At 56.9% G+C, this 27706-nt stretch overlaps 1 protein-coding gene across 3 annotated transcripts in view; it reads right to left on the bottom strand.

Moving 5' to 3' along the window:
* Window positions 1-536: 536 nt before the first annotated feature.
* Window positions 537-27706, bottom strand: part of KCNH6 (potassium voltage-gated channel subfamily H member 6) — a 129033-nt gene continuing 101863 nt past the window's right edge. For all 3 annotated transcript variants that reach the window (XM_075911217.1, XM_075911219.1, XM_075911218.1), the window contains 10 exons: window positions 27093-27518; window positions 23172-23571; window positions 21615-21814; window positions 15790-16042; window positions 11688-11881; window positions 9734-9833; window positions 8621-8908; window positions 7241-7403; window positions 3883-4081; window positions 537-1892 (listed from right to left, as the gene is read on the bottom strand). In XM_075911217.1, coding sequence (XP_075767332.1) covers window positions 1608-1892; window positions 3883-4081; window positions 7241-7403; window positions 8621-8908; window positions 9734-9833; window positions 11688-11881; window positions 15790-16042; window positions 21615-21814; window positions 23172-23571; window positions 27093-27518 — 2508 coding nt within the window. In that variant the 3' untranslated portion in view covers window positions 537-1607. The remainder of the gene's footprint in view (window positions 1893-3882; window positions 4082-7240; window positions 7404-8620; window positions 8909-9733; window positions 9834-11687; window positions 11882-15789; window positions 16043-21614; window positions 21815-23171; window positions 23572-27092; window positions 27519-27706) is intronic.

Here is a 27706-nt window from a genome sequence, read left to right as displayed (position 1 = left end):
CTTTCATGCAGCTGTTTTGTGGTGACAGGCAGGTGGGAAGACAAGGCCTGGGAAAGCGGGGGTCCCTCCCTACCTCAGGGCTAAGTCGTCCGAGTGCTCCCGAAAGCTCATTTTCTCTCTGGATGAAGGGGAGACCAAGCAGACTAGGGGCCTCTGTCATGGTTCCAGGCACCGAGACATTGGCCTGGAGTAACGCTTGCCCCGTGTGGTGGCTGCTCTAATCGCCACCCTCAAAGATTTCTGCCCGGCAAGGCCGTTGTGAAGAGCTGGGGCTGAAGAATTACTGAGGTCCAGCTGCATTTTGTTTCTGCTGAAAGGGAATTGACCTTGACAATGGCCTCCAGGGCCCAGTCCTGGAGCCGTAAGCGCTGCGCGCTGAGCTCCACCGGCCCTGCCGAAGGCAGCTCCTAGGGCAGAGACTTCGGCGCAGGACTCTGAGGCGGGTCCAGAATGGGGTGGAGATAGGGCAGCGCTCAGGGCAACGCAGTCGCAAGGTTGCTCCATCCCTCGACAAACCACAGGCTCAATCCGGGGGAGGTGCCAAAACCGTATTTATTAGCAAAGTGGACACGAAAGCTCCAGAGAAAGAAACGCTCGCAGCCTCGCTGCTCTCACTGGGAGCTCCGCAGTGCGAGAGCAGGCAGCGGACTAGCTCTACAGCGTCTAACCCCGTGGCAAGGCGGCAGTGCTGGGTTCCCACAGGGGAGCTCCGGGATCCCTCAAGGGGGTGGAGCAGGGGCAGAGGGATGTACCTATGGAGCCCCTATGAAAAGGGATGCTCTCCAGGTGAGGGCTGGAAACGTGTCAGGGGGCTGGGGCTGCTTTTCTGCTTGCCATGAGTGTGCTGTGAGTTTTGTGCTTTCCGCCCCTGCCAAGTAAAAGTCGAGTCGGTCTGGGAAGCTAACGGGGCTTTGCAAGAGCTGGATGCGGCCTGGAGCGAAGAGCCTCGAGCCTGGACTTGCTCTAGGGGCTGCGGCCCAGGGACCGGCGGTGAGAGCGATAGAGAGGTGGAAAACTCCACCTTCACTTCTTACTGCCAGCCAGGGTGACTCCTCTCTTCTGCCCGCCCCTGGACTCCCCACCTCCTGCTCCTTCATCCTCCCACGCGCCAATGCCATTGACTCCTCTCCTCCCCCAGCTCACACCTCCGGGACGAACAGACCCGATACAGGCGCGCACAAAGGCCCAGGTGTGCCGGGTGTGATAGACACCGATGTGGCGGTGGTCCCTGCCTCGGCGGGCTTGACTGTCAGGTGGCCTCACAGCCCTGCATCCTCTCTCCTCTTGCAGTCAAGGTCCGTTTTGGTGGCACCAATAAGGGGAGGAAGGCGTGGCGAGGAAGAGGAGGCTGGCTGGCTCCACGGTGGCCATTCAAAAGATCTGGTTTGGGTGCACTCTATAATGTGCAATTTGAATCTACTCTACGTAAGCCTTTGGAGAACACTGATCTCTGAACCCCTCCGCTCTGGACTCGCCTCCCCCGGGGCAGAAGACAACTACAAAATGTACCCCTGAGCCGATAACATTGCCCTCTGCCTCTCACTGAAATCAACGAGACCAGTTCTCAGTCGCGGTTCCTCTTGGCTTGGTTCCGTGCTCGCGCGTCTCTAACTGCCGGGAAGCACTGGGTCGGAGAGGTGTCTCTGAATGTCCAGGTGCTCGGAAGATGCTTCAAGATGCTCGGGGAGGGAAGGGAAGCGAAAGCCCCGGTAGAGTCCCCGGGTGTTTGTCACCCTCTGGTGAGGCTCTGGGGTGGGGAGGTTCTGGGAACGGGGCTCCAGCTGGGAGTAGATTGTCACGGTTTTTTCCGAGGCTGCCGTCGGGTGTACCCCACTCGGCAAGGAGTCCCTGGATTTCAGCTGGAACTTTTCGATCTCTGCATAGCTTGGGCTCTGGCGGAGACGGGGAAGAAAAGGAGGAGTAAGGGCGTGTTAGTGGGACCAGCCAGGGTTTTGTGGTGAAGGGCCCAGAGAGAGAGAAACCCACTGAGTAGGCGGCACCAGCCTATACAGTGGGGGAGCTTCTTGCCTGTTCCTGGGGTTCACCTCGGAGCAGAAGAGCCCTGCCTCATTACTGGGGAACCCCTTCTGGCTCGTGGGCACTAGGTCCCCTCCAGACACTCCCACTGCTCAAATCCTGCTGCCCTAGTGATGGGGCAAATCCATGGGGGAGCCATGTCTCGGCGGGTCCCCAGGGCCTGGTCTGCGCTAGAGACTCAAGTTTCTTGAGCAGGGTAGTTGAGCCGACCTGCGTGCCGGGGGGGGGGGGGGGGGGGGGGAGGGAGCTGCGCTCGCTACCGCTGACATGGCTGCCGCTCGCAGGGACGACGATCGCCCACACTGACGGGAGACTCTCTCCCATGGGGATGGGCCAGCAGCGCTCCCGCTGGGGGACCCTACAGACCCCATGTTACTGCTTGGCTTAGACTCGAAGCAGCCGAAGCCGAGCTTCACCCCCTGGGGCCAAACCCTGCCCTGGGCCCACCTGGGCTCAGATCACAGGCCCTCTGGGTGGTGGGGCTCAGGCTTTGGTTTCAGCCCCCCTGCCTGGGGCAGCAAGGCTGGGGCGGGCTCAGGCTTCGGCCTCCCCTCCTAGGGTCGTGCAGAAGGGAGCGCAGGGCAAGGATGCCCAAGAAGCCTCCACTGAAGCCCTGCAGTGGCGCCATTCTCCAGTGTGGACAAGGCCATGTGGCATCAGCTCCCCCGGCGATGGGGGGCCAGGCTAGGACGGGTCAGCTGATCCATGCTCTTGGACAGGCACCGCCACACTTTTCCTCCAGCACCCCAAAAGAATGGCTTGGGGGCTGGGTGATCTCTGCCCAGGCCTCTGCTGGGCTTCATCCCCTCTCCAGCCCCGAGTGTGTGACCTGAGGCGCAACGCGTTTCGAGACGGCTCTGGGTTAATCCAGGCTAAGGACGTTCAATACAGGCACTTCCGCATTCCTCCTTTGAAATGTACAAGAGCCACCACTGGGGCTCTTGTAGATTCCAAAGGAGGAAGGCGGAACACTGCAGCCCGGGCCGGTGGGACGTCCCGCTGACTCCGGGCTGCAGGCGGGTGCATGTTTTGAAATGTACAAGACTCCCCATTGGGGGCTCTTGCGCATTTCAAAGCCTCAGCGCAGCATGGAGCCCAGGGTCAGCGGGGGACTGACTGGGTGCAGCGCTGCCCCTTTGCAGTACCCCTTTCCCCCCCTTTCCTGCCTCTATCTGATAGAGGCATTAAGGGGGGGAATCGACTAGTCCTTAACATCCTAAGTCCAGGCCCGCACTGCCAAAGAGAGGAGCAAGGGGCCCACACCGACCCCCCCCTGCAGCGAGAGGCTCCAGGGAAAGTGGGAACCAATGTTCCCTCTAATCTTTCCATCCATGTGTGGAATGCATTTTTTACATGCACCGAGGCATGGGTGAATGTGCACCACCCCCAGCAACAAAAAACCTAGCCGTGGGCACTCTGCTCATCAGCGGGGCATCCTTTGGATTTCTCAACACTGGGAGAGGGGGACATCTCCTGGCTTTCTCCATCTCCCACCCTGGTGGGGGGAGTTGCCCTCCCTCCTGGCCAGACCCTTCCCCACACAGTGAGGGGAAGGGTGAAGGGAGCAGCCCCTGTCCTGGACCCTCAGCCCGGACCTCTCTGCCCCCAGAAGGAAGACGCAGCCTCAGAGAGCCGAGACTCCGTCCTTCGTCCCAGGCTCTCTCATGCAGCGACCTCCCGGGGCACCCCGGCCTGCTTCTCTGCAGGAGGAAGCTGCTGAGACAGCCCCATCTCCCGCAAAGTCCTCTCAGCCCCCGCCTCAAGACTGGGAAACGCTGGGACTGGAGCTGCCAGGTGGCTGGAAGCAGAGGGACATGATCTCAGTCCCCGGGGTCCGCGATTTACCTGCCCGGGAGGGGTCAGGTCCTCCTCTTGCAGCAGGGAGCACGGCGGAGCAGGCTCCATGCCCCGGGGGCCCAGGCTGTACATGGCCAGGCTGTGGGAGGAGGGCGAGATGGGGCTGTACGCTGGCGGCACCTGGGACAGCTGGCGCTGCAGGAGCTGCAGGATTATGTTAATGTCCGAGGACATCCTGGACTCCAGCCTGTGGACAGATCAGCCAGCGTTAGCACGACACGTCCCGGGAACAGGAAGCATTGAGACCCCAGCCAGACCAAGCTGTGCGGCCGCTGAGGGTGGCGCAGGAGCCAGCAAACTCAGGGAATGGCCGGAGCGCGGGGGAAGGGGTTCAGCAAAGCGCCATCGCTGGCCGTTGGATTGTCCAGGGTCACTGCAGCTCCTCCCAGCTCAGGCTGGTGAGGGTAGGAGCAGACAGCCGGCTCCATCAACCAAGAGAAGCTGCTGCTGTCACCCCAGCCGCCCTGGCAGAACCATCCCAGGAGAAAAAGCTTTTCCCAAGCAGCCGGGCCAAGTCGTTCTCTTCTAAGGCAGGAGCCTGGTTTGTCGTGTGCGTGGGCCACGGGAACACCCTGCGTTAGGCTCCGGTGTTAACGGAGAGAAACTCAGATCTGGGATCCCACAGGGCAGACGAGCTGGCTAGTGAAGGTTTTCTCCCATGGCCCTTGGAGGCGGTGGCTGCTGGCCACTGCCAGAGCCAGGACTCCGGGCTCGGTGGGTCCTCGGGCTGATTGGCTCCAGCCTGGCAATTCCCACCTCTGTGGATTTACACCCTTGTATGACCAGCAATTAGAGGCAAGTCGAGCTGCGCTCAGGCCCCATGGTGCAGCCCCACAGTCAAAGACAGCACCTGCCCCCAATCAGCGCAGACTGAGGGGAAGGTGGGAGGGGAAACAGAGGCAGGTGAAGGAACTGCCTTGGGTCAGTGGCAGAACCGGGGACAGAACCCAGCTGTGCTGGCCCCTAGCTCCCGACATACTGCTGCTGCCGCAAGATCCGAGTCCTAACCAAGAAACCGACCTCCCAGGAGTCCTGGGGAAGGCTGGCTGTGGATTTGACCCTGAGCTTTGGGGCTGGCCCTGTCTCCACATGGGCCTGGCAGGGCGCAGTTCTGGGCCCCCTCGCTGGATGCAATTGGATGAGAATGTTTGTCCCTATCCCAACCCAATGGGAATTTTATGTAGAAATGTGAACTGCAACCTTAACAGCGCCCCTTGCTCACGGCCACTAGGGGGCGCACCATGCCTGGCCAGCACAGCACCCCGTAGTAATGAAGCCAGTGGGAAAAAGGCTGCAACCCTTAAGTGAGACACCTACATCTGCACGGACACGCCTCGATCGAAGCGGCCTGAGTCCTAGAGCAGCCCCAACGCCCGCGGCACTGAATGGGGTGCAGGCAGCCTCTGAGAATCGCGTCTGCATGGAGGCGTGTGGCCCGGCGCTGTGCCCATGCCAGCCGCACGACTGCAGAGGTCTGGCCTCCTTTTCCTTCTCGTTCCAATGCCGCCCCCTTCCTATGTCCCTGGTGACTCTCGCCAGTGACCAGCCTGGCAACAGTTCACCTGCCCGGGATGGTGGAACGGCCCAAGGCAAATGCTCAGGTTCCTGCCCCGGGACTGAATTTGGGGGAGCCCTTGTAACTTGATCCAGGCTGGGCCCGGCTGAGGAAATACTCAAGTAGCTGCTCCCAGATGTCACCACTAAGCCCCGCGGGGCGGGATCGCCGACGTCCAGACTAAAAAATTGCGTGGGGGAATGTGGGGGGGCTCGGGGCAGGAAGTGGGGGTGAAGGAGTCAGGGCTGGGGGTGTGGATGTCAGGGGGTGCAAAAGTCAGGGCAGGAGGTTGGGGGGCAGGGTGCTCCAGGCTGGGAGTGCAGCCATCATGTTGCCTGAGCACCAGAGCTAAACTCAGGCTAATTATTCCAAAGGTCTTTGATAGTTGGTCTGTGGAGAATCCAGTAGACGTGAGTCTCTCTCCAGGTGGTAGCACCTCTCTAAAGGCCTCACAGCCTGAGTGAATTTGTCTAATTACCCGCACGGTCACAATTCCTAGAAGGCTGAGGTCTCCCTGCCCCATGGAATTTCATACACATTGGGTGTGTCTAAACTAATGGCTCCATCGATGGACCCATGTAGATTAGGCTGATTAGCAGAGGGAAATGAAGCTGTGATTTAAATAATCGCGGCTTCATTTAAATTTAAATGGCTGCCGCGCTGAGCCAACAAACAACTGATCAGCTGTTTGTCGGTTCAGCGCACTAGTCTGGACGCTCCCGTGCCGACCTGAAAGCCCTTTATCGACCTCCCCGTTATGCCTCGTAGGATGAGGTTTACTGGGGAGGTCGATAAAGGGCTTTCATGTCGACAGGGGAGCATCCAGACTGCCCCAATCTGCCGACAAACAGCTGATCGGCAGAGCGGGGCAGCCATTTAAATTTAAATGAAGCCGCGATTATTTAAATCATGGCTTCATTTCCCTTTGCTGAACAAACAAATCTACATGGCTCTGTCGACGGAGCCATGTAGTTTAGACGTACCCTTTCTGTCCCACAATGATACATAAACTTAATGCAGTAAGATCTCCCAAACATCACTAGTCACTTTGGAAAAAATAAGGCCACAAGATCTTGTTGGGAGCAAGACACGAGAAGTCATTCTTTCGCTCAACTCTGCACTGATTAGGCCTCAGTTGGAGTACCGTGTCCAGTCCTGGGCACCACATTTCAAGGAAGATGCGGAGACATTGGAGAAGGTCCAGAGAAGAGCAACATGAATGACTAAAGGTCTAGAGAACATGAGCTCTGAGGGAAGGCTGAAAGAATTGGGCTTGTTTCGTTTGGAAAGGAGAAGACTGAGAGGGGACGTGATAGCAGTTTTCAGGTATCTAAAAGGGTGTCACAAGGAGGAGGGGGAAAAATTGTTCTCCTTGGCCTTTGAGGATAGGACCAGAAGCAATGGGCTTAAACTGCAGCAAGGGAGGGTTAGGTTGGACATTAGGAAAAACTTGCTGTCAGGGTGGTTAAACACTGGAATAAGTTGTCTAGGGAGGTTGTGGAGTCTCCATCTCAGGAGATATTTAAGAGCAGGTCAGACAGACATCAGGGATGGTCCAGACGGTGCTTGGTCCTGCCGTGAGGGCAGGGGACTGGACTTGATGACCTCTCGAGGTCCCTTCCAGTTCTAGAGCTGCTAAGCTGATGCGTCCCATTCGTGGGCTGCCCCCCAGACTTGCCATGGTCGCAAGGGCCAGCACGGGGCGCCGGTGTCACGCCGCAGAGCCAGGGCCAGCGGGCGGTGGGGCTCTCAGAGAGGAGGGGCGGTGCCCCGAACCATGCAAGCACCCACCTGCTGAGCTGAGCCTGCAGGAGCTCCAGCCTGGATTCTAGGGGCCCCGGCGTGCAGGCCGGGGGGCAGTGGACCAGGGATGCGTGCTGCAGGGGTGCGGGGTGGGCATGTGGCTGTCGGTCCTCCCAGAAGGCGAACATGTTCGGAACATCCACGGGAGTGGCTGCAGAGAGGAGAGATCACAGTGGCGGTTGGAGCAGACCTGCTATGCGCCCCCCAACCACCCCCAGGAATTCCTGGTCAGCGGCCCCCACCCTGCTGCGACCCCTCCTCCACCCTCCGCCACGCTCACACCCTACCTGGCGTGGCCTGTCAGCAGGAGGCCTGCAGCCCCAAGGGGACACAGAATCCAGCAGCGGAGGCTGCCCGTGCTCTGTGCGGGGGCCAGGCAGGCTGCTATGGGGCGAGCGCAAGGGGCAATGGCAAAGCCGAGTGGGAGGAGGGGGGAGCAGCTGGGGTCGCTGTGGGGCTGGGATGTGAATTACCCCAGTGTCAGTGCAGTCCCATGGCCTCCCCCCCCAGAACCAGTGCTCGTCTCCTGCCCCGCTCCCGCACTGTGGCAGGGCGAGAGGGACGCTCACAGCCTCTCTGGGGCAGGGGCAGTGTGACGCCACCAGGACGCAGCCGGGGGAACAAACCTCTCCCCCAGGAGGCCCCTGGAGCCCCCAGGCTGGGGAGAGCTTAAACCAGGGGTGGGGAAGCTTTTTTGGGTCGGGGGCCACTGACCCACAGAAAAAAACCAACAAAACCCAAACCCTCACTGACGGCCCCTGACTGAGGAGAGACGCTCCTCACATCCCCTTTGCAGAGCCCCCAGGCTGGTAGATTTTGTGTGCCCCATGAAGGGATAGCGGGGGGCTGGTGCACCAGGGCGGGCTCCCCAATGTGTGGGGAAAGGGGAACCCCAAGCCTCAGGGGCCAGACCCAGTTAAGTGGCCCCCAGGCCTTGGGTCCCCCACCCCTGGCTTAGACTGAGGTTTGTGTTGAGATGAGGGCTGTCCAGCGAATACAAAATGTAATCGCGATTAATTGCGTGCGCTGCCGCTTTGAAACGCTCCAAGGGGCAGCGCCGCGGGAGCCCGGGATCAGCTGGAGTCCCCCGACCCCGGCTCCGTGCAGCGCAGCCCCTTGGAAAGGCCGCCGCGGCGTTTCAAAGGGACAGCGCAACAGCGGGGCGCTCCAGCTGACCCTGGGCTCCTAATGCGTTGCCCTGTCGAGGCACCAGGCAGCGCAGCATTAGCGAATGAAGGCGTTAATCCCGCCTTGAGTGAATCGCGGGCGTTCCCACACATCAACTGAGAGCCCTCGCGGAGACTCTCACTCTCTGGGCTCCCCCCAGAGCTGGCCCCCTTCCCACTGGACCCCGCTAGACCCCGCTACCGGCGTAGGCCTGGCTGTCGCCCGCCGCCTGCTTGCTGCCGTCGGCGCCACCGGCCACCAGGCTGAGCACGGCCGGGGCAAAGTCGTCCTTTTCGGCGGCGGAGCAGGACTCGGCCAGGGTGGGGCTGGGGGGCTTGGCCTCCTCATCGCTGGTCTGCGAGCAGGGCGTGGTGCTGCTGCAGAGGTCGTCCCACTGGTCCTTGCCGAGGGGGCCCGGCAGGTTGGTGAGCTCCGAGTAGGTGTGGTATTGCTCCGCGTCCGAGATGCCCGTGTCCAGCCCGTCCGGGTCTGTGGGGCGCAGGCAGGTTAGTGCGGAGACGCCAGGGCAGCGCCGTCAGGCCCCACCCCCACCGGGATGCCCATGGAGGGAGGAAAGGGCTGGCGGGCACCTGCCTTGTGAGGGCTGGATCGTGCCCCGCGTGAGGGGCCGGCTGGTGCCCCACGGAGTGGGGCCAGGCCAGCCAGGTCCATGCCTTCGGGTGGGCACGTCATGGTCCAGCCAGAGCCCTGCTGTACCCCCTGGGCAGTGCCACAGGCCCTGCTGCTCTCCCGAGGCACCGCCGAGGCTCTCAAGCCCACCCACCCGTTCTCCTGATGCAGGAGGAGAAGGGTGCTGCCTCAGGGCGCCCAGCTGGCAGGACCCTGCCCTGGCAGAGCACAGGCCGGTTACCTCCCCCCACCACAGTCCCCCACAAACTCCAGATACCCAGCCACCGAGACCCAGCCACACGGGCCTGCCCAGGCCTTGGTAGGGGAGTCTGTGGGGGCAGGGGTGGAGGGGAGACTGTTGCTGTCTGAGGCAGGGGCCCAGCCGCGAACGGTGGCTTCTGTAGTGGAGGCACCACAGTGGCGGGAGGTGGGGCGGAGAGAGGGGGATGGGAGGAAGCAGACGAGGGCGGAGCCGGGGAGCTGGGGCAGACGGTGGTTCCCACCCTCGGCAGCCGGCACAGACGGCTGCAGCTCCAAGGGCAGGAGACAGCTCGGAGCCTCCCCTCAGCCCAGCCAGGGGCAGCAATGCTGATGTCAGAGCTGGGCACGGCCAGGCCCGCAGAGTTACGGGGGGAGACAAGGCAAAGGGAAGGAGGCGACCGAGCCCGGCCGGCCCCCACTCACCGGGCTTGGGGGGCCGGCAGAGGGAATGCTTGCGGCGGCGCACGCGGCGGTAGGTGCAGTCGTACTCCTCGCTGAGCGGCGAGCGGGGGATGCTGTCTGCCTGAGAGAGAAGAGGGCACCGCGCGCGGGAGGGGACTGTTAGTGCAACGCAAAGAAACCTTGGCCCGAGCGTCAGCCGGAGCCCAGCGTGCCCCTGGGGCGTCTCTGCAGGGCAGGACAGCCCACGCCCAGCTCCCTGTCCCCTTCCAGCCAGGGGCTCCAAGCCCTCAGGCAGCAGACACTGAACTGGGCCCTCCGGAGACCCTGAGGCTGTGCGCATTGGGGCTGGGGGTGGCACCGTGTGAAGGGGGGTTAGGGTGCCTAGGACACTCGCGGAGTTGGGGGCTTCCTCACACACCCATCAGCCAGTGTCTCTGGGAAAAGAAAACAACAAAAGGGGGTAGCCAATCAGATCACTGGGCAGGATTTAGTGATAACGTTTAAGGGGGAAAACAATTATTCCAGAGCCTTCAGCCAATCACAGCCTTGATTATTCATGAAAGCGGGACGTCTCTGAATAAGCTTGTTTGTGATTGGCTAAAGGCTCTGGACTCCGTTTTTTCCTTTGGCAATTTGACCAGCTGTGCAATGCGCTGAAGCCAATTGAGGTTAAGCTAGGGTTGCCAGGTGTCCGGTTTTCACCCGGAGAGTGTGCTTTTCACTGCCTCTGTCCAGTAAAAAAACCCAGAAAATATCAGACATGTAAAATGTCCGGTGTTTTTTGTTTTCCGGTGGGGATGGTCTTTCCCTGCCACGCCTTAAAAGCACAGAGTGACCTTTTTTTTTTTTTTTTTTTGCTCACCCAATTTTTTCCCGCTATGTTCGGTATTTTAAAGTATCCGGCAACCCCAGGTTAAGCCTGTGGTTAAAAGTTCAGAGAACTCTTCTGGATTGGTGACAAAGTCATGACATTTACATGGTGATGTCATTGCATCACCATGGCAATGACATCCATATGGGACAGTCTCTTTCATCACAGGGTTGCAACAATGTGACCCAAGTCACATCAGGTCAGGACAGACCATCCCTGCACATGGCAAGAATGTGGCACGTTGTGACAAGGAAGCCAGGTCCTCCCTCAAGTGTTTTGTCAGTCACAATGACCTGATGTCAGGCTGAAACAACACCATCGCATTCCATCACAATGTAAAGCAAAGCTTTCCCATGGCGAGAATGGCATCATGTCAAAACCTGGGACAACAGCCCCATGTCGCCATCACAACACTGCCACCTGGACATGGGGTTGCATTTTGCCAAGGCATCATGCCATCACTCTGTCCTGACACAACAGGGTCTGGTCACAGCACGCAGGCATCTTCTTACACCTGTACATGCCCCCAGGCTGTGCGCTGTCATGTCTCCCAAATTCCCTCCCATCACAACGTCAGGCTGGCACAGAACTGCAACACGACGACCTTGCATCAGCCTGAAATAACCTCTGAGCTCTGGAAACGGTGCTGAGACCCTGCAAAACGTGGGGCGTTTTGGGGAGGGGGGTGTTAGCTGCAGGACTCAGGAAGCCAAATTTCCAGAATAGCTCCGGGTCAGATTTTCCAGTTCTCAACACTGACAATCTGAGCCAGATTTTCAGGACTTAGCTCCTCACATGCCCCCATGGGTTGGGCTTCTGTGAAAATGTAGGGCCAAAGTCAGGATGGTCACTATCCCTGGGGGAAAAGGGGGGCTGAGCTTTTCTCCAAACCTCTCTCTGGACTCCAAAGCAGTTAGTAGCTCAGACAGCATTGTGAAAGCGTAGCCCTGGGTGCTTAGCGGACCTGTGAGTGACCTGAGTTAGGAGGACAGAGCACTTGTCATTCTATGCTCCCCCGCGCTGTTCCCTCCTGCACCCCCTTCCGCTCCCTGGGGCCGACCAGCAGCCGCTGCCTCTCTTCTCCCACCTACATCTGGGACTCACATCTCGCAGGTTGAAGGTTATCTCCAAGTTGCTCCAGAAGTTGTCGGAAAAGGCCGGGTACATGTCCAGGACCTCCAGGAGGTCCTCCCGCTGGATCTTATGCAGGTCGCAATAAGTCAGTGCCCGGACGTCTGCGTTGGATTTCCCAGGTCGGGCATAAAGGCTGATGGGCTCCCCAAAAATGTCGTTCTTCCCTGCGCAGTGGAGAGAGGCTCATTAGGGGTGTGGGCAGCGGAGCTGTCCCTAGCGGCTCTAGGGCTTTCAAGAGAGCTCTCTGCTAATGTCCTGGCGTGTGTCCCCTCATCTCCTCCTACTCCCTGCCCTCCTCTGGGTCCTATCCCCTGGCTCACCCTCTGGACGCCTCCTGCTCCCTGCTTAGCCCCTTCCGTCACACCTCCCTTCTGCAGCGCCACCCCGGCCCAAGGCCCCCTGTGCCGACCCCTTTGCTACTTGCACTGGGGCTGATCTTTGCAAGCTCTGTAGCTGCTCTGTAACCTGGGCCTCTTGAGGGCTCAAACACTGAATTAGAAGGATGCCCTCCCTCCCCACCGCTAGGCCTGGCTGCTGAAACTGACCCGCGCTCACTGAGGCCAGGGCTAAGGATGTCAAAGACCAGTCGACTAGTCGACTATCTGATAAGCAAATGCTTATCGGATAATTGAGTCGACTAGTCGCTTCCCCCCCTCCCTTTGCTGCCTCTATCAGATAGAGGCAGCAAAGGGTGGGGAGGGGAGGGAGTACTTCAAAGCGGCAGTGTGCCTGTAAGGGCTCCATGCGGTGCTGCCACTTTGAAATGCTGTGACGGCATTTCCACGGAACGCGGGATCAGCTGGAGATTTCAGAGCATGCGGAGCTCGGGGTTAGCTGGGGAGTCCCACGCTGACTCCGGCTCCGTGCGGCATTTCAAAGCAGCAGTGCTGCATGGAGCCTGGGGTCAGCGCAGGACTCTGAGTCCCCCACTGACCCCGGGCTCCACGTGGGCGCTTCCACTTTGAAATGCACAAGAGCCCTTCAAAGCACATGGAGCCCGGAGTCAGCAGGACTTCCCAGTGGCTTGGGCTACATGCGGAGTTCCAACTTCGAAATGCACAAGCGCCCCCACTGGGGCTCCTGTACATTTCAAAGGAGGAATGTGGAAGTGCCTATCGATTAGTCGAATAGTTGATGGAAATTCCATCGACTGGTCAACTAGTCAATTAACCGACATTTAACATCCTTAGTCCGGACATGCGAACCTCACACAATGGTCAAGTTAGATTTCTAGCCTTGCTAGTTCTCTCTGCTACAGCAAGGCTAAACCTATGTGGAGATATGGGGCAGCGTGGGCTGGGAGCGAGGGAGAACCCACAGGAGAATCCCCTTGAGGTTCGTGGCAGCTACGTCCTGCCTTTCCTCTGCCCACAGGGGCCTGGTAGGAGGAAACATTTAATAGAATCATAGAACTGGAAGGGACCTCGAGAGGTCACCCCATCCTCCCGACAGGACCAAGCACCATGTAGACTAGAGCATCCCTGACAGGTGTCTGTCCAACCTGCTCTTAGATATCTCCAGTGATGGAGATTCCACAACCCCTTCTCCCTAGGCAATTTATTCCAGTGTTTAACCCCCCTGACAGGAGGAAGTTTTCCCTAATGTCCAACTTAAACATCCTTTGCTGCAATTTAAGCCCATTGCTTCTTGTCCTAACCTCAGAGACCAAGGAGAACAATTTTCCTCCCTCCTTCTTGTGACATTCTTTTAGATACTTAAAAACTTTTCTCATGTCCCCTCTCGATCTTCTCTTTTGTAAACTAAACAAGCCCAATTCTTTCAGTCTTCCCTCATAGCTCATGTTTTCTAGACCTTTCATCATTTTTTGCTGCGCTTCTCTGGACCCTCTCCAATTTCTCCACGTCTTTCTTGTAATGCAGTGCCCAGAACTGGACATAATACTCCAAGGCTATGTATACACTGGCGTGGTCTCACGCAAAAACTCTTTTGCAGAAGAGTTCTTCTGCAAAAACACTTCTACAAGAGAGTGTCTACACTGGCATGTGCTTAGACAAATTTGAGGATTGGGCCACAAGAAATCTGATGAGGTTCAACAAGGACAAGTGCAGAGTCCTGCACTTGGGACGGAAGAATCCCAAGCATAGTTATAGACTGGGGACCAACCGGTTAAGTAGTAGTTCTGCAGAAAAGAACCTGGGGGTTACAGTGGATGAGAAGCTGGATATGAGTCAACAGTGTGCCCTTGTAGCCAAGAAGGCTAATGGCATATTGGGCTGTATTAGGAGGAGCATTGCCAGCAGTTCCAGAGATGTCATTATTCCCCTTTATTTGGCTTTGGTGAGGCCACATCTGGAGTATTGTGTCCAGTTCTGGGCCCCCCACTACAAAAAGGATGTTGACGCATTGGAGAGGGTCCAGCTGAGGGCAACCAAAATGATTAGGGGCCTGGAGCGTATGACCTATAAAGAGAGACTGAGGGAGTTGGGTTTGTTCAGTCTGCAGAAGCAAAGAGTGAGGGGGGATTTGATAGCAGCCTTCAACTTCCTGAAGGGAGGTTCCAAAGAGGATGGAGAGAGGCTGTTCTCAGTAGTGACAGATGGCAGAACAAGGAGCAATGGTCTCAAGTTATGGAGGGAAAGGTCCAGGTTGGATATTAGGAAAAACTATTTCACTAGGAGGGTAGTGAAGCGCTGGGTGTTTAAGTCTCGGCTTGACAAGGCCCTGGCCGGGTTGATTTAGTTGGGATTGGTCCTGCCTAGAGCAGGGGGCTGGACTTGATGACCTTCTGAGGTCTCTTCCAGCTCTATGGTTCTATGATTCTATGTGCTTTTGTGCAAGAGCATCCATGCCAGTGTAGACGCTCTCTTGCGCAAGAAAGCTCTGATGGCCATTTTAACCATTGGGGCTTCTTGCGCAAGAAATTCATGTTGCCTGTCTACACTGGCCAATTCTGGAAGAGCTCTTGCGCAAGAGGGCTTATTCCTGAGCAGGAGCGTCAGAGTTCTCGCACAAGAAGCCCTGATTTCATACATTAGAACGTCAGTTTACTTGCGCAAGAACATGCGGCCAGTGTAGAAAGGCAGCAAGTTTTTGCGCAAGAGCGGCCACTTTTGCGCGAGATCGTGCCGGTGGAGACACAGCCCCAGATGAATACTCCATTGGCTAGGTCTACACTGCATGCTTATTTCAAAATAACAGAGTGCGTATCTACACAGCAAGCCCGTTATATCGAAATAGTTTCCAAATAACGGGCTTCTTACTCCGACTCCTGGTACCCTCATTTCACGAGGAGTATAGGAAGTCGGAGGGAGAGTGTCCTTCCTTCGACTTCCTGGTGTGCAGCCAGCGCCAAAAGCCAAGTTAAGCTACTTTGATGTCAGCTATACAATGAATGTAGCTGAAGTTGCTTAACTCGACTTTAGCCCGCAGTGTAGACGTGCCCTTAGAGTCTCGTGGGTTTGGAGGGCTGGGAGAGCAGGTCTCCTGATCTATGGTACTTCCTGGTTTAGGCTGCGCCAGACATCACAAGATCAGCTGCCGGGTGTGGGATTTTGGGGCCCTGGCCCTGATCTGCAAGGGGCAGGCCTTTGGGACAGAACAGGTTTGGGGGTGGAGGAATTGGGACATGCCAGTTTATTCCCAAGCCTAGAAACAGGCAGAATCTAGGGGTGTGAGCTGGGTTTGCTTCAATTCCAATTTGATGAGAGTTGATTCTCACACTGTAATCCCTGGCAGGGCTGGATTGAGGCTAAATGAGGCACAAATCTATTCGGCTGCAGGCATCTTCTAAACACAGCCCAGCCCCCTGCTCCCTCCCAGACCTGGTGGATGCTTCTTCCTGGCCTCTCTGCAACACAGAGAGGATCCGGTTCTTCTGTTGGGCCTTGGCTCCCAAGTGAGGCAGCACTGGGTGCTAGTGGCCACCGAGAGGAGGGGAATGGGGACCAGGATCCAGGCCAAGTGACCTTGTGGGGTCTCCCACCCACAGCGGAGACCCACTGCCCAAAGTGGGGCATTCTCGGACACTGGTATCAGCTTTCTTCTGGCTCCTTCTCTCTTCCCCATCTCCCATTTGCCCCACGCCCTGGCCGGGAAGGAAGGACTCTCCCACCTAGAATGGCCACCACAATGTCCTCCCGGAGGATCTCGATGGAGCCGCGGGAGATGAAGTAGAGGGTGGTGAGGACATCTCCGTAATGCACCAGGGTGTCTCCGGGAGGCGCGTGGGTCGTCTTGAACTTCATGGCCAGGGCTCGGAGGCAGCCCTTGCTGGCCCCCCGGAAGGCCTTGCAGTTCTGCAGGAGGGTGCGGTTCAGGTGGAGGCAGATGTCGGCCTGCAGGCATTCGGGGAAGCCTTTCAGCACCTGCAGGGGGAAAAGGGGGCAGCCAGTCACACAGCAGGGCCAGAGGGAGAGCCCGCCCGGTCTATAGGCAAACACAGACTGGGCCGCCCGGCCTGCATTCCCATCCAGAAAGGGATCCGAGCCATCACACCCAGCCAGAAGCTACCAGTGACTAATGTCCATAATGGGCCAACTCACCCTGTTGCACCACCCCAAGCATTGGGGAGGGGCACTCCAGGTCCCTCGGACCTGCTGGGACACGGAGTCGCAGCGCTTAGGATCTGGTCCCAGCTGTGGAGAGGGTGGGAGCCAGAGGGGCAGAGAGTGGATGTGGGGGGAGCGTGGGTCTGGAGAATTCTGAATGGCCTGCAGCAGCCTCCACACAAGGGGCAGAAATCCCTGCCCCTCCCAGTCCACGTGCTGGGCTCTGCCCTGTGGATCCTGCCCTCTAGGAGCACGGAAGCCCGGTGCCTTCAGTAGAAACGGCCCAGGGGAAGGAGCTGGATGTCGGGTGAGGTCACTGGAGCATGGCGGGATGGGGAGCGCTGGGAGGCGCTCTGCTCTGGACTGGAGGGATAACTTGCTGTGATGATGGAGCATGGTCCCCAGCAGGTGGCAGCGCGGGTACCACCGGGACAGGGAGAACAGGGAATTTCCCCAGCGGGAATTGAGCGAGGCAGGGCTCCCCAGCAGCCGCTAGCTTGGTCCCGGCTGCTCTCTCACTCAGTAATAATCTAGTGACTCATCCAGCCGGCTCCTTCCTGGTTCTAGAAGCTGCCTCCTCGCTGAGTCCCAGACCAAACGGTTGTTCATGACACAATAAAAACACATGGGAAATTCCAACCCCCGAGCCAGCCCTCCCTCCTTTCCAGAGCCCGAGCCCTGCAACGCGAGGTGATGAATAGCTACGGGGCATTCTCCATCCCACCGACCGCGGGACAAACACCTTCTCCTCGCGTCTCACGGGTCACCGGCCGCACACGAGCCGGCAGAGCGATGCCGCTGCGAAAAAGGCTAATACCACGCTGGGCCTTATGAACGGGAGTGTCATGAGCAGGACATGGGGGTTGTAGGGGAGCCTGGACTACCCTGCCTTGTCCAAAGTGTGGATTTCAGGCCCGTCTCAAGTCTGATGTAACAAAGCACGCAGACAGGGTCCGAGAGCCAGCAATTGTTTTGCATAACAACGCAGATTAAGCGAGGTTTGCGAGACGACGTCAAGAACACAGAACAAGCAGCCTTGTACTGGGACTTGTTTCTGATGAGCAAAAAGTACAGCCATGAAACTGTTAACTGTGCACATAACAGTTGGAGTAGCAGGATGTACCCCAAATAGGGGCATTGGGCATTTGACGTATCCTACACAATACGTATCAATCGGTAAATATTATTAGAACGACCACGTCTCTCCCTGCTAAGAACAACTGGTGGGAGGGAGTGGGCAGGGTTGGCCCATACGTCCTGCTCGAGGTAACTAGAAGCGATTAGGCCCTTCACACTGGCTACGTCAGTGGTGGCGTTCCTATGCGTGGGAAAAGACGGAACCACGACCTCCTGCCTGGCACTGTAGGTTGCATACGAGTGAAGTGCAAGTGAATTAGGCTTTATTCTTGTATATAGCAGATCTTTTAGTAATTGCTTTTGCACTGCTTTGCGCTGTATTAATTGCTTTAGAATGTATCGTATTTAAGGTTTAATTGTCTAGTAATTGTTCTTCAAGCTTGTAAAACTTAAACAACTGTATTAACGGCTTAACGCTCGCAATAAATAAGCAAGTGGTTAAGTAGCCCTGAAGTGTCCTGGTTTCTCTTGGATCTAAAATAAATCAAACCACACAACAGGGGTCTTTGTCCTGCTCCACTCGGCACTGCCAAGGCCTCCGAATTTGGTGCCGTGTGTCCAGGTCTGGGCGCCGCGTGTTAGGAAAGACATGGGTGTGCTGGAAGGAGTCCAGAGAGCAACAAAAATGAACCAAGGCTTAGAATGCCCGATGAACAGAAGAGTGCGAGGCGACCCGATAACACCCGGCACGTGTGCGAAGGGCCGGGAGAGACGACAGCCATCAACAGTTCTCCCTGTCCACAAGGTAGGACAAGAAGCAATGGCAGGGAGATGTAGGTTAGATATTAGGGAAAGCTTTCTAAGTTAACTTTGGCATAGGTTTTCAAGGCAGGATGGGGAATCCCCATCATGGAGGTCTGCTGGCCAAATGTCTGTCACAGATAGTCTAGGTCTATTTGGTCCTGCCTCAGGGCTAGATGGCTCCTCAATTTCTCTTCCACCAAATCTCCGTCGCTGTGATTTCTATGACAAAGGCATTTCAGACAAATGACCTCCCTTCAGACCCACTGGCAAAGGACAAACCCGATTCAAAACCCTTCCTCAGAGCAACGCCGCATCTTCCTACAAATCCCTTCTTTAAATTCTCCTTTGCCAGGAGGCCAGCCAAAAAACGTTAAAAACCAATGCACAGTCCTGTAGCACCTTCGAGACTAACAACTATATAGAGATGGTGTCATGTGCTTTCGAGGGCACAACCCACTTGCTCAGGTGAGTGAAGAAAAAAGGGGGGGACCCTCACAATTTATAACAGAAAAAGAAGGTGGGGGGGCTACCTGTCAATTGTGGTGCTAAGGAGGCGAATTGAGCGGGCTGGAAATGTCCCATACTTAGCTTTTGATGTCAACTACGTGTTGAATATAACGGCCCTCCCAGTTCATGTCTTTGTTCAAGCCACGAGAGATAGTGTCACATTTGCATACGAAGGCCAGGTCTGCAGTTTCCCTCTGTAGTTGGTTTTTGAAATGACTTTGCAGAAGAATGGCTACTTTGAAATCCATGAATGAGCGCCCAGGCAGGTTACAATGTTCTCCTACAGGTCAAAAACCTTGACAATGAAGAGGTAGTTGCTGTGCTGAGACCAGTTCCAAATCATACGGACCAGTACAGCCTCATGAATTTCCTTGAGCTCCCCTGTCTGGCTGTAGCCACCTGCCATCTCTTGTCCTCTGCTTAGATTTTTGGGCAAGGAGCCAGCTTTTTGTTCTGAGTTTCCACGGCACCTAGCTGCATGGGGTTCTGGTTCATAACAGGGCTACCTGGGGCTATCGCAGCACCACGCAGTCGTAAGTTAGATGTGCATAGTTGGGTATGTCTAGAGTGCGTTGCTATTTCGGGATACCAGAAGTATCCTGAAATAGCAATGCTGTGCCTTTAAAAGTGCCAGCTATTTCCCAAAATAACAGGCGTGCTATTTCAGTGTCCCTGTCACCATCATTCCACGAGAGATAAGGAATTTGTCGGAATGGTGCCTTATTTTGAAATCTGGTGCTGTGTAGACATCAGCAAATTTCAGAATAAGCTCTTTCCACTTAGACTCGGAATAAACTACGCAATTTGCATAGCGCAAATTGCGTAGCTTATTCCAACAGAAGGGGGCTGTCTAGACGCACCCTGAGTGACAATATTCATCAACCCCAAAAACCAGCCCACAGATCCATACCGAATTAAGCCGGAGACAGGCTATCCTAATTAAACTCTATATACATGAGTCTGAGGCAGTCGAATGATGAACGGTTTGCCATAATGGTCTACTGCCAGACATAATATTTCCCATTTCGCTGTATTTCTTAAAGCAAAGAGCGAGGCCCTGGAGACGGGAGAACGAAGAGCAGTAACAAAACACTCCTCCAGCAATCGCTGGGCCCACGTTAGAGCCATGTCTGGAGACTGTAAGGCCGTGTCTGCGCAGCCTGCGGCAGCAACCCAGGGGGAGACGGGCTGAGCCCAGATGGCTGCCCAAACCACAGCTCCAAAGCTCTGTCTGCGCAACTGTGGTTAGTGCAGTAGCGTGAGACCAGCTAGCTCAAATCCCTCTGCCGCGGGACGCCACTGGCCGGGCAGCCCGCAGCCTGTAAGAGCAAAGGGGTTGTGTGTTACATGGGTGGTGTGAGAATGTGTCTTGTCTTTGCTCTTGAATGTGTCTGCTCCACCGGGGGAAATCGGGCATATGGCTGTCCCTTAGCATGCGCTGAAGCACTGGCAGAGCCCCACTGGGACCAGGCTAGGGCTGGGAGAGAACAACTCCTTCCCACACGTGGCTCCGGCTAGTCCTAGTGATTGTGGGTTTCTCCCCATTTCATCTCTCAGCCAGAGGGATGTGGGACCGCGGGTGCTTCCCCTAGTAACTGGCTTGAAGGTCCCCTTGGTTTTGGGCTAATGACTGAACACGGGGCTAGAATTCCTAGGTCCTATTCTGGGCGTTGACACTATCTCGCAGTGCGGCCTTGGGCTGCCCACCCTCCCCTGGCTCTGTGCCTCAGTTTCCCCACACGTAAAATGAGGATAGTGATACTAATATTTGTATAGCACCTTGAGAATATAAAACACTCAGGGTTCTGATGAGAAACAGATGTCAGCCACGAAGCCTGGGGTGCTTGGACTTGCAATTTAGTTTGGCTCATTATAATGCAAAGGGACCAGGAGCAAAATTTGAAAAACGATCTGAATTCATCCAGAGCTGGGTGTTGTGTGTCCCTAGCATCCCGGTGTAGACCCATCTCTAATTATCAGTATCAGTGTCCAATCTAAACTATTGTCTTCAGTAATATCATGTGGCAGCGAGTTCCACTGGTTCATTTCACGGTGTGTTGCTTGGTTTCCATTTCACCTGGATCTGGTGCTTGTCAAGGACATGGAACAGGGTGAAAACCCACAAGCCGACTTGGTTATGTCATAGGCCATTTAGGGGTCACTCCCGAGTGGGGAATAAATTCCTCTCCCGAGGGGCGAGATGGACTCTTTGTTATAATTGACTGTCCTCTCTCTCCTCAGCTTCACAGGACCCCCTCCAGCCAGCGTGTGTCCTCCAATGGCCGAGGCTCTTTCCTTCCGCAGAGGGGTCTGAGCGAAGGCCGGTCTCTCACATTGCTGCTCTCCCATGATCCCCTTGGCTCCCTCCGAGCAGCCTTTCCAGATGCTAATTAAACCAGGCTGAAGTTTATTGCAATGCTGCCCTTCCCCCATCACCGAAAGCACAACCTGCTCTGCTTAGCAACCGGCTGCACAGAGAAGAGGCTGGATCGATAAGCGCCAAGCGCTCCCAGAGCCTTTCCCCAGCAATGGCCAATCAGGGCTACCCTGACCCACAGGCAGCTCGGTACGCGGCCGGCCAGCCAGCCAGGGAAATCCTAGGCTAGCCCACCCACCCTCCTAGATCCTCCAGCCCCCAAGCTAAGCAGCAGGGATCGGGCTCTTTAGCGAAGTGCTGGGCCTGCACGGAGACAGATGGACACCAGGGCTCGGCCCCCCATGGCTCCAACCCTGCACCCAAGCGCTGTTGACATGATCTCATCTTACCTGGCTTTCTCCCCGCCCGAACGGAAAGCACCGGTCCTGGGACACAGGGCAGCGGAGAGGGGCTCCGGATTCTGCGGGCTGCCCGCCACCCAGCCAGGAGCATCTAAGGTGCATTCTCATCTCCCTCCCCACGGAGGCCTCAGGGTTATTGGCAGGGCTGGGGACCCAGATCCCTGCCTGGCAGCGGCTCAGCCCGGTAGGGGAGGCAGGTCCCCTGCGCCAGCCAGGCACTCACCGCGTTCATGTCGATGCCGTTGGTGTAGGACCAGGCGTGCTGGAAGTACTCCTCCAGGCGCTGGCGCAGCGGGTTGGGGATCTGGTGGAAGCGAATGAACTCCTTCACCCTCAGCATCTGGGTGTGGTAGCGGGCCGTGCCCGAGTACAGGCGCTGGATGATGGCGGAGACATTGCCGAAGATGCTGGCGTACATCAGAGCTGCAACGAGAGGGCAGGGTTCAGGGATCCCGCAGGAGGCTCCGGCGAGGGGTGGAACTGCTCCTGCGGCCCCAATCCTCAGGCCTTGCTCCCTTGCTCCAGCTCTGACCCCCTCCTGATCCTGCTCCAGCTCCAACCCCCTCCCCGCCTGCCCATCAAGACACCTAATCCCCTCCCCCCCCCCCGCAGCTCCCATTTGTCATGGCTGCTTCCCTTGTCGAACCCCATGGACACACGTGCTGCAGGTTCGCAGCCTCAGTTGGGGGGAGCTCATGCTTGGGATTGGGGGACATCTGGCAGCGTGCTGGGGGGCAGTAGGGCCAAAGCACCCTGGCATCTCTTGCTGGGGATCAGACTGGGGGGTCAATCCATGCAAAAGTCCCTGTCTCTGGTCTAGTGCCCTGTCTGACTCCTCATAGACTCATAGACTTTAAGGTCAGAAGGGACCATTATGATCATCTAGTCTGACCCCCTGCACAGCGCAGGCCACAGAATCTCACCCACCCCTCCTAGAATAATCCTCTCCCCTATATCTCCGATATTGAAGCCTTCAAATACTTTGAAGACCCCAAGATGCAGAGAATCCTCCAGCTGTGATCTGCGCCCCATGCTACAGAGGAAGGTGAAAAACCTCCAGGGCCTCTGCCAATCTACCCTGGAGGAAAATTCCTTCCTGACCCCAAATATGGCGATCAGCTAAACCCTGAGCATGTGGGCAAGACTCACCAGCCAGACACCCAGAAAGTTCTCTATAGTAACTCCTATCATCCCTCCAGTGACCTATTTCCCACTGATAATGAATGGTCAGTTAGTTACCAAGATCATGTTATCTCATCAAATCATCCCCTTATCATAGAGCTGGAAGAGACCCCAGAAGGTCATCAAATCCAGCCCCCTGCTCTAGGCAGGACCAATCCCAACTAAATCAACCCAGCCAGGGCTTTGTCAAGCCGAGACTTAAACCCCTCTAGGGATGGAGATTCCACTACTTCCCTAGGGAACTCATCCCAGTGCTTTACCACCCTCTAAAGACCGACCCCGGTTGGCACGGATCTGGGAGCTGGCCTGACTCACTGGCCTTCTCGGGAGCCTCCCCGAGGGAAGCTGGGTTCTCAGCGCAGCAAATGCCTGCTTGGGCAGCTCAGTCCCCCGCCTGCACCCCAGCGCTGGGCTGGGCAAGTTCTCCCCACCCTGCTCAACCTGAGCTGCCCTGCTCCTCTCCCCAAGCAGCCTCCGGCCCCCACGGCACCCCAGGAGGGCGAGTGGGAACAGGCTGCAGAACAGGCCCCTCAACTGAGGGCCAGGTGGCCCCCGAGGGCGAGCGGGGACCATGCCGGGGGCCTGGGCAGGCACTCACAGCCAATCAGCATGACGCAGATGGAGAAGATCTTCTCGGAGTTGGTGTTGGGCGAGACGTTGCCGAAGCCCACGCTGGTGAGGCTGCTGAAGGTGAAGTAGAGCGCCGTGACGTACTTGTCCTTGATGGAGGGGCCGGAGGAGAGGTCGCTGTCGTTGTAGCGCTTGCCGATCTGGTCGCCCAGGTTGTCCAGCCAGCCGATCTTGTGCTCCATGTAGGGCCGCTCCACGTTGCCGATGGCGTACCAGATGCAGGCCAGCCAGTGGGCGATGAGGGCGAAGGTGCACATGAGCAGGAAGAGCACGGCCGCCCCGTACTCGGAGTAGCGGTCCAGCTTGCGGGCCACGCGCACCAGGCGCAGCAGCCGGGCCGTCTTCAGCAGCCCGATCAGCGTGGTGGTCTGCAGGGGGGCCAAGCGGGAAAGGGAGATCACCCGGAAACCACATGGAAACCTCCGAGGAGGCTGCGATTAGAATGGGAGCCTAGGAGCCAGGACTTGGGGTTCCCTTTATGCCTCTGAGATACAGTGCGGTCTAGTGGTTAGAACAGAGGACTGGGAACCAGGATTCCAGGGTCCTCTCATCCCAGCTCTGGAAAGGAAGGGCCGTTAGCCCTGGTTTACACTAGGGCTTTATTTCAGAATAACCCCCCTTAGGTCAAATGTATAAGCGTCCACACGACTAAGCCCGTTATTTTGAAATCTGGACTCCTGCTTTTCCTAGAATCATAGGGTATGTCTACACTACCCCGCTAGTTCGAACCTCGAGGTGTACTGGTAGTTCGGAATAGGAACCTAGTCCGAACTACCTAGTTCGAGCCCCGTGTAGCCGCGCTGCACGGGGTTCGAACCAGCGGGGTTTTAAAAATGGCGGCTCCCCGCTTATGCAAATGAAGCCCGGGAAATTCAAATCCCGGGCTTCATTTGCAAGTGCGGTATGCCTACATTACCCCGCTAGTTCGCACTAGGAGGGTAGTGTAGACATACCCATAGAGCTGGAAGAGATCTCAGGAGGTCAAATCCAGCCCCCTGCCCAAGGCAGGACCAATCCCAACTAAATCAACTCAGCCAGGGCTTTGTCAAGCCGGGACTTAAAAACCTCTAGGGATGGAGATTCCACCCCCTCCCTAGGGAACCCAGCCCAGGGCTTCACCACCCTCCTAGGGAAATAGTTTGTCCTAATATCCAATCTACACCTCCCCCACTGTCACTTGAGACCATTGCTCCTCGTTCTGCCATCCATCACTACTGAGAACAGCCTCTCTCCATCCTCTCTGGAACCGCCCTTCAGGAAGTTGAAGGCTGCTCTCAAATCCCCCCTCACTCTTCTCAGGGAATAACGCCCATTCCAAAATAGTTATTTTGAAAGAGCATCACTATGGCCGCTCCCAGGCCGCTATTTCAAAATAACGACTTCCCAGAGTCATTCGAACTAATGACTCCCCCGTGGTTCCTGGGGCTCTAAGTCGAGGTAGCGCGTCCACACTGAGGGAGCTGCCTCACACTCATTTCGAGGCTCCCCCGTAGTGGGGACCCGCTGGTTGGATCTTGTAGCATCGGGAGTTAGGAAATGGATTTTCGTTTTTTCAGGTTTCCTCGTGTAGACATGCCCCCGGCGGTTAAAGCAGAAGCCAAGACTGGGTCTCATCCTGGCTCCGAGGAGGGAGGAGCCTATTCATGTGAACAGAGGACTCCTGGATCCGTTCCCAGACTTGCCACTCTCTGTGCTCAGTTGAAGAGAGATGAGGGCCCTTCCGTAGGGAATGTGTCAGAGTCACAAGGCTCCTGACACTAACGAGCAACAAGACTCCAAGCTGAATGACAGAGGTGCAGTGACACAGGCCACACCATCCGCAGCATCTTTCCCCCAAGCCTCCACTTGGGGAAACTGAGGCAGAGGGGTTTGGCTGAGGTGACACTAGGAGTCGGTGGCACAGCGAGAAATAGAGGACAATGGCAGCCCATCGAGAGGCTTAGAGACCCCCCCCAATGGCTGGAGACTAGAGACAGCATTATCAGCCCCCCACCCTGGCAGCATGCCGTCCTGCCCCTCAGAAGCTGCTATTTCTGGCACTACCTCTGGCCTGCTGCAAGTCCCTTCCCCTCCTGCCCGTTCTCTGTTAGACTGGGACAGGGACTGTCTCTTGACAGGGGTCTGTACAGCACTGAACACAATGGTGCCCCCATCTCTGTGAGCGCCTCTGGCCTAGGGATGGTGTAGTTGATTAACCAATTAGCAAAAGCTTATCAGTGAATGCTATTGACTACACGCATTCCCCCGTCCCCGCCAGTAAATGTTTTGGCAGGCTGGCCAGCAGCCCGGCTCAGTCTCAGCTCGCGCTGGGTCCAGGACCTTCCCCCGCTGCGACTCTGCATTTAAGCAGACAGGCAGCCTGGCTTAGTTCTGGCTCGCGCCGGGTCTGAGAGCTCAGACTGCCCCTGGACAGGGGCTGCTGCCACCCCTCACTGCTGCCTCTTTATCAGAGGCAGCAGGGCAGGGCGACAGGCAGCCGGTCTGCGAGTTTTTAAACTGACTCCTCTCACGGACCAGCTCCCGCCTGGCACCCCGTGCTGCTGCCTCTGATAAGAGGCAGCAGTGTGGAGTGGCAGGGGGCTCCTCAGGAGTGGGGCCGCAGTGCACTGGCTGCTGGCCCCACCCCCGGGGACTCTAGAATAGTCGAGTAACCAATACGAATTCTTGAGGTTAATCGACTATTCAATTAACCGATATTTGACAGCCCTACTCCAGCCTCTACCAAACACGAGGAAACATCCAGAAAGGTGTCCCCAGGCATTCCCTAGAGCATCGCTTAGCACGGCCACCCTGATCCAGCTGGTCTCGCAGCCTCCTTGAAAGATGGGGCAGACCACTGGTTCCAGCCAGCCGCCTGCCGTACTCAATGGCAAATCTCCTCGTCCTCATTCCTCCCCAGGGAGCCGTGGCTTCTCTGGGATGGAGCGGCCGGTGCGTGGACAGTGGCTTGTTATTGTGGAGCCAGACGCACGAGGCTGTCCCCCAAAGTGCAGCTGCAGTGTCAATACAGCCTGGGGGGGTTATACTGTGAGCCAGTGACCTCAGCTCACGGCTGCTTAGCTTGTACCAGGAAAACGATGTTTCTCTGCTGCTCTCTGATCAATCTGCTCCCTCTCTCTTGCCCTCCCCTCTTTCCAGCTCCCTCCTTTTCCATCTACTCCCCTGTATGCCCGTTTCTCTCTGTCTGTCCGTCTGCACCAGCCTGCTCAGTGTCTCTGCCAGTCCTCTAATGGCTGCTTATAGCTGGACTGAGACTTCGGCTGACTTGCAAATCAGCTCCAAACACAGCAACCGCTTGGCCGCCTCACCTTGACCAAGGTTCCCTCTAACCTTGCCCATCCATGTGTGGAATAATTGTTATGTGGACCAGAGGATGCGCACCACCAGTGGAAACAAAAAACCTATTGGTGGGTGCTCTGCTAGTCTGTTGGGTGGCATTTGCATCGCTCAGCTTACAGGGAACTCTGACCATGGCCCGGCTCCTGGGCTGGCCCTGAAGCGCTCTTCTAGCCAAGCTTCTCTGGACACTCCCCAGGAGATGGAGCCCGGAAGCCTTATTAACTCGCCTGCTGGTTGCTGATTGGGTATTGTCCCTTTCCGGCCCTTCCAGGCCCTTGGAGGACTAAGTCTTGTTGGTACCCTGCCCGGAGTGGGCTTCTCCTAAGCAGGAGCTTGTCAGGGTGCTGACGTCTCCAGCAGAGGGCAGAGCAGGCCAGGTACAAAGACAGAGCCGTCTATCCACCCATCCGTCCACATCTCTCTTCCCCACATCTGACGTGCCATCCGTTGTGCGGTGTCGGGCACCAGAAACCACAGGCAGACTGGTCCCTACTCTACCCTCCCAGGCCTCGGCCTAGGTCTCTGCGTTCTACCCATTAGCCCCACTCACCTCGTCAGAGCCGGAGCGGAAGATAAGCAGGTCGAAGGGGATGGCCGCCACCATGTCGATAAGGAACCAGCCCTTGAAGTAGTGGATGGCGATCTTGCCGGGGTGGCTCACCACCTCGTCGTTGATGTTGACGTAGGTGGTGCGGAAGTTGATGAGGATGTCCACGATGAACATGATGTCCACGATGAGGTCGATGATGTTGAGAGGGTTGCAAGAGTAGCCACAGTCCCAGCGCCTCTCCTCCTGCTCCTCGTTGAGCAGGAAGGCGGCCGAGTAGGGCGTGAAGACGGCCGTGTAGATAACCAGCAGCAGGATCAGCCAGTCCCACACCGCCTTGAAGGGGCTGTAGTGCAGGATGGTCCATCGGTGGATCCGCGGCGCCTGCAGCTTGTACTCCGGGAGGACATCCGCGCCCAGCGACAGGACCTGCCAGGGAGACGGGTGTGTGAGGGGCACAGGGTATGCAAGAACCGGGGGACGGAGCTTAGAAGGTCCAGGAGCCCAACTTTGCCCAATGACACCAAGTGTTTGCAAGATCTCTTTGCTCTGCCTTTCCCCAATCAACCCTCTCAACAGCTGATCCCTCCGCCAGGCACCTTGACTCCTTCTAAGCT

Source organism: Pelodiscus sinensis, chromosome 29 (assembly GCF_049634645.1).
Source record: "Pelodiscus sinensis isolate JC-2024 chromosome 29, ASM4963464v1, whole genome shotgun sequence".
In the NCBI taxonomy this organism is placed as follows: Eukaryota; Metazoa; Chordata; order Testudines; family Trionychidae; genus Pelodiscus; species Pelodiscus sinensis.
Note: the sequence above shows the minus strand (reverse complement) of the source record. Positions and strands in the feature narration are given on the sequence as shown.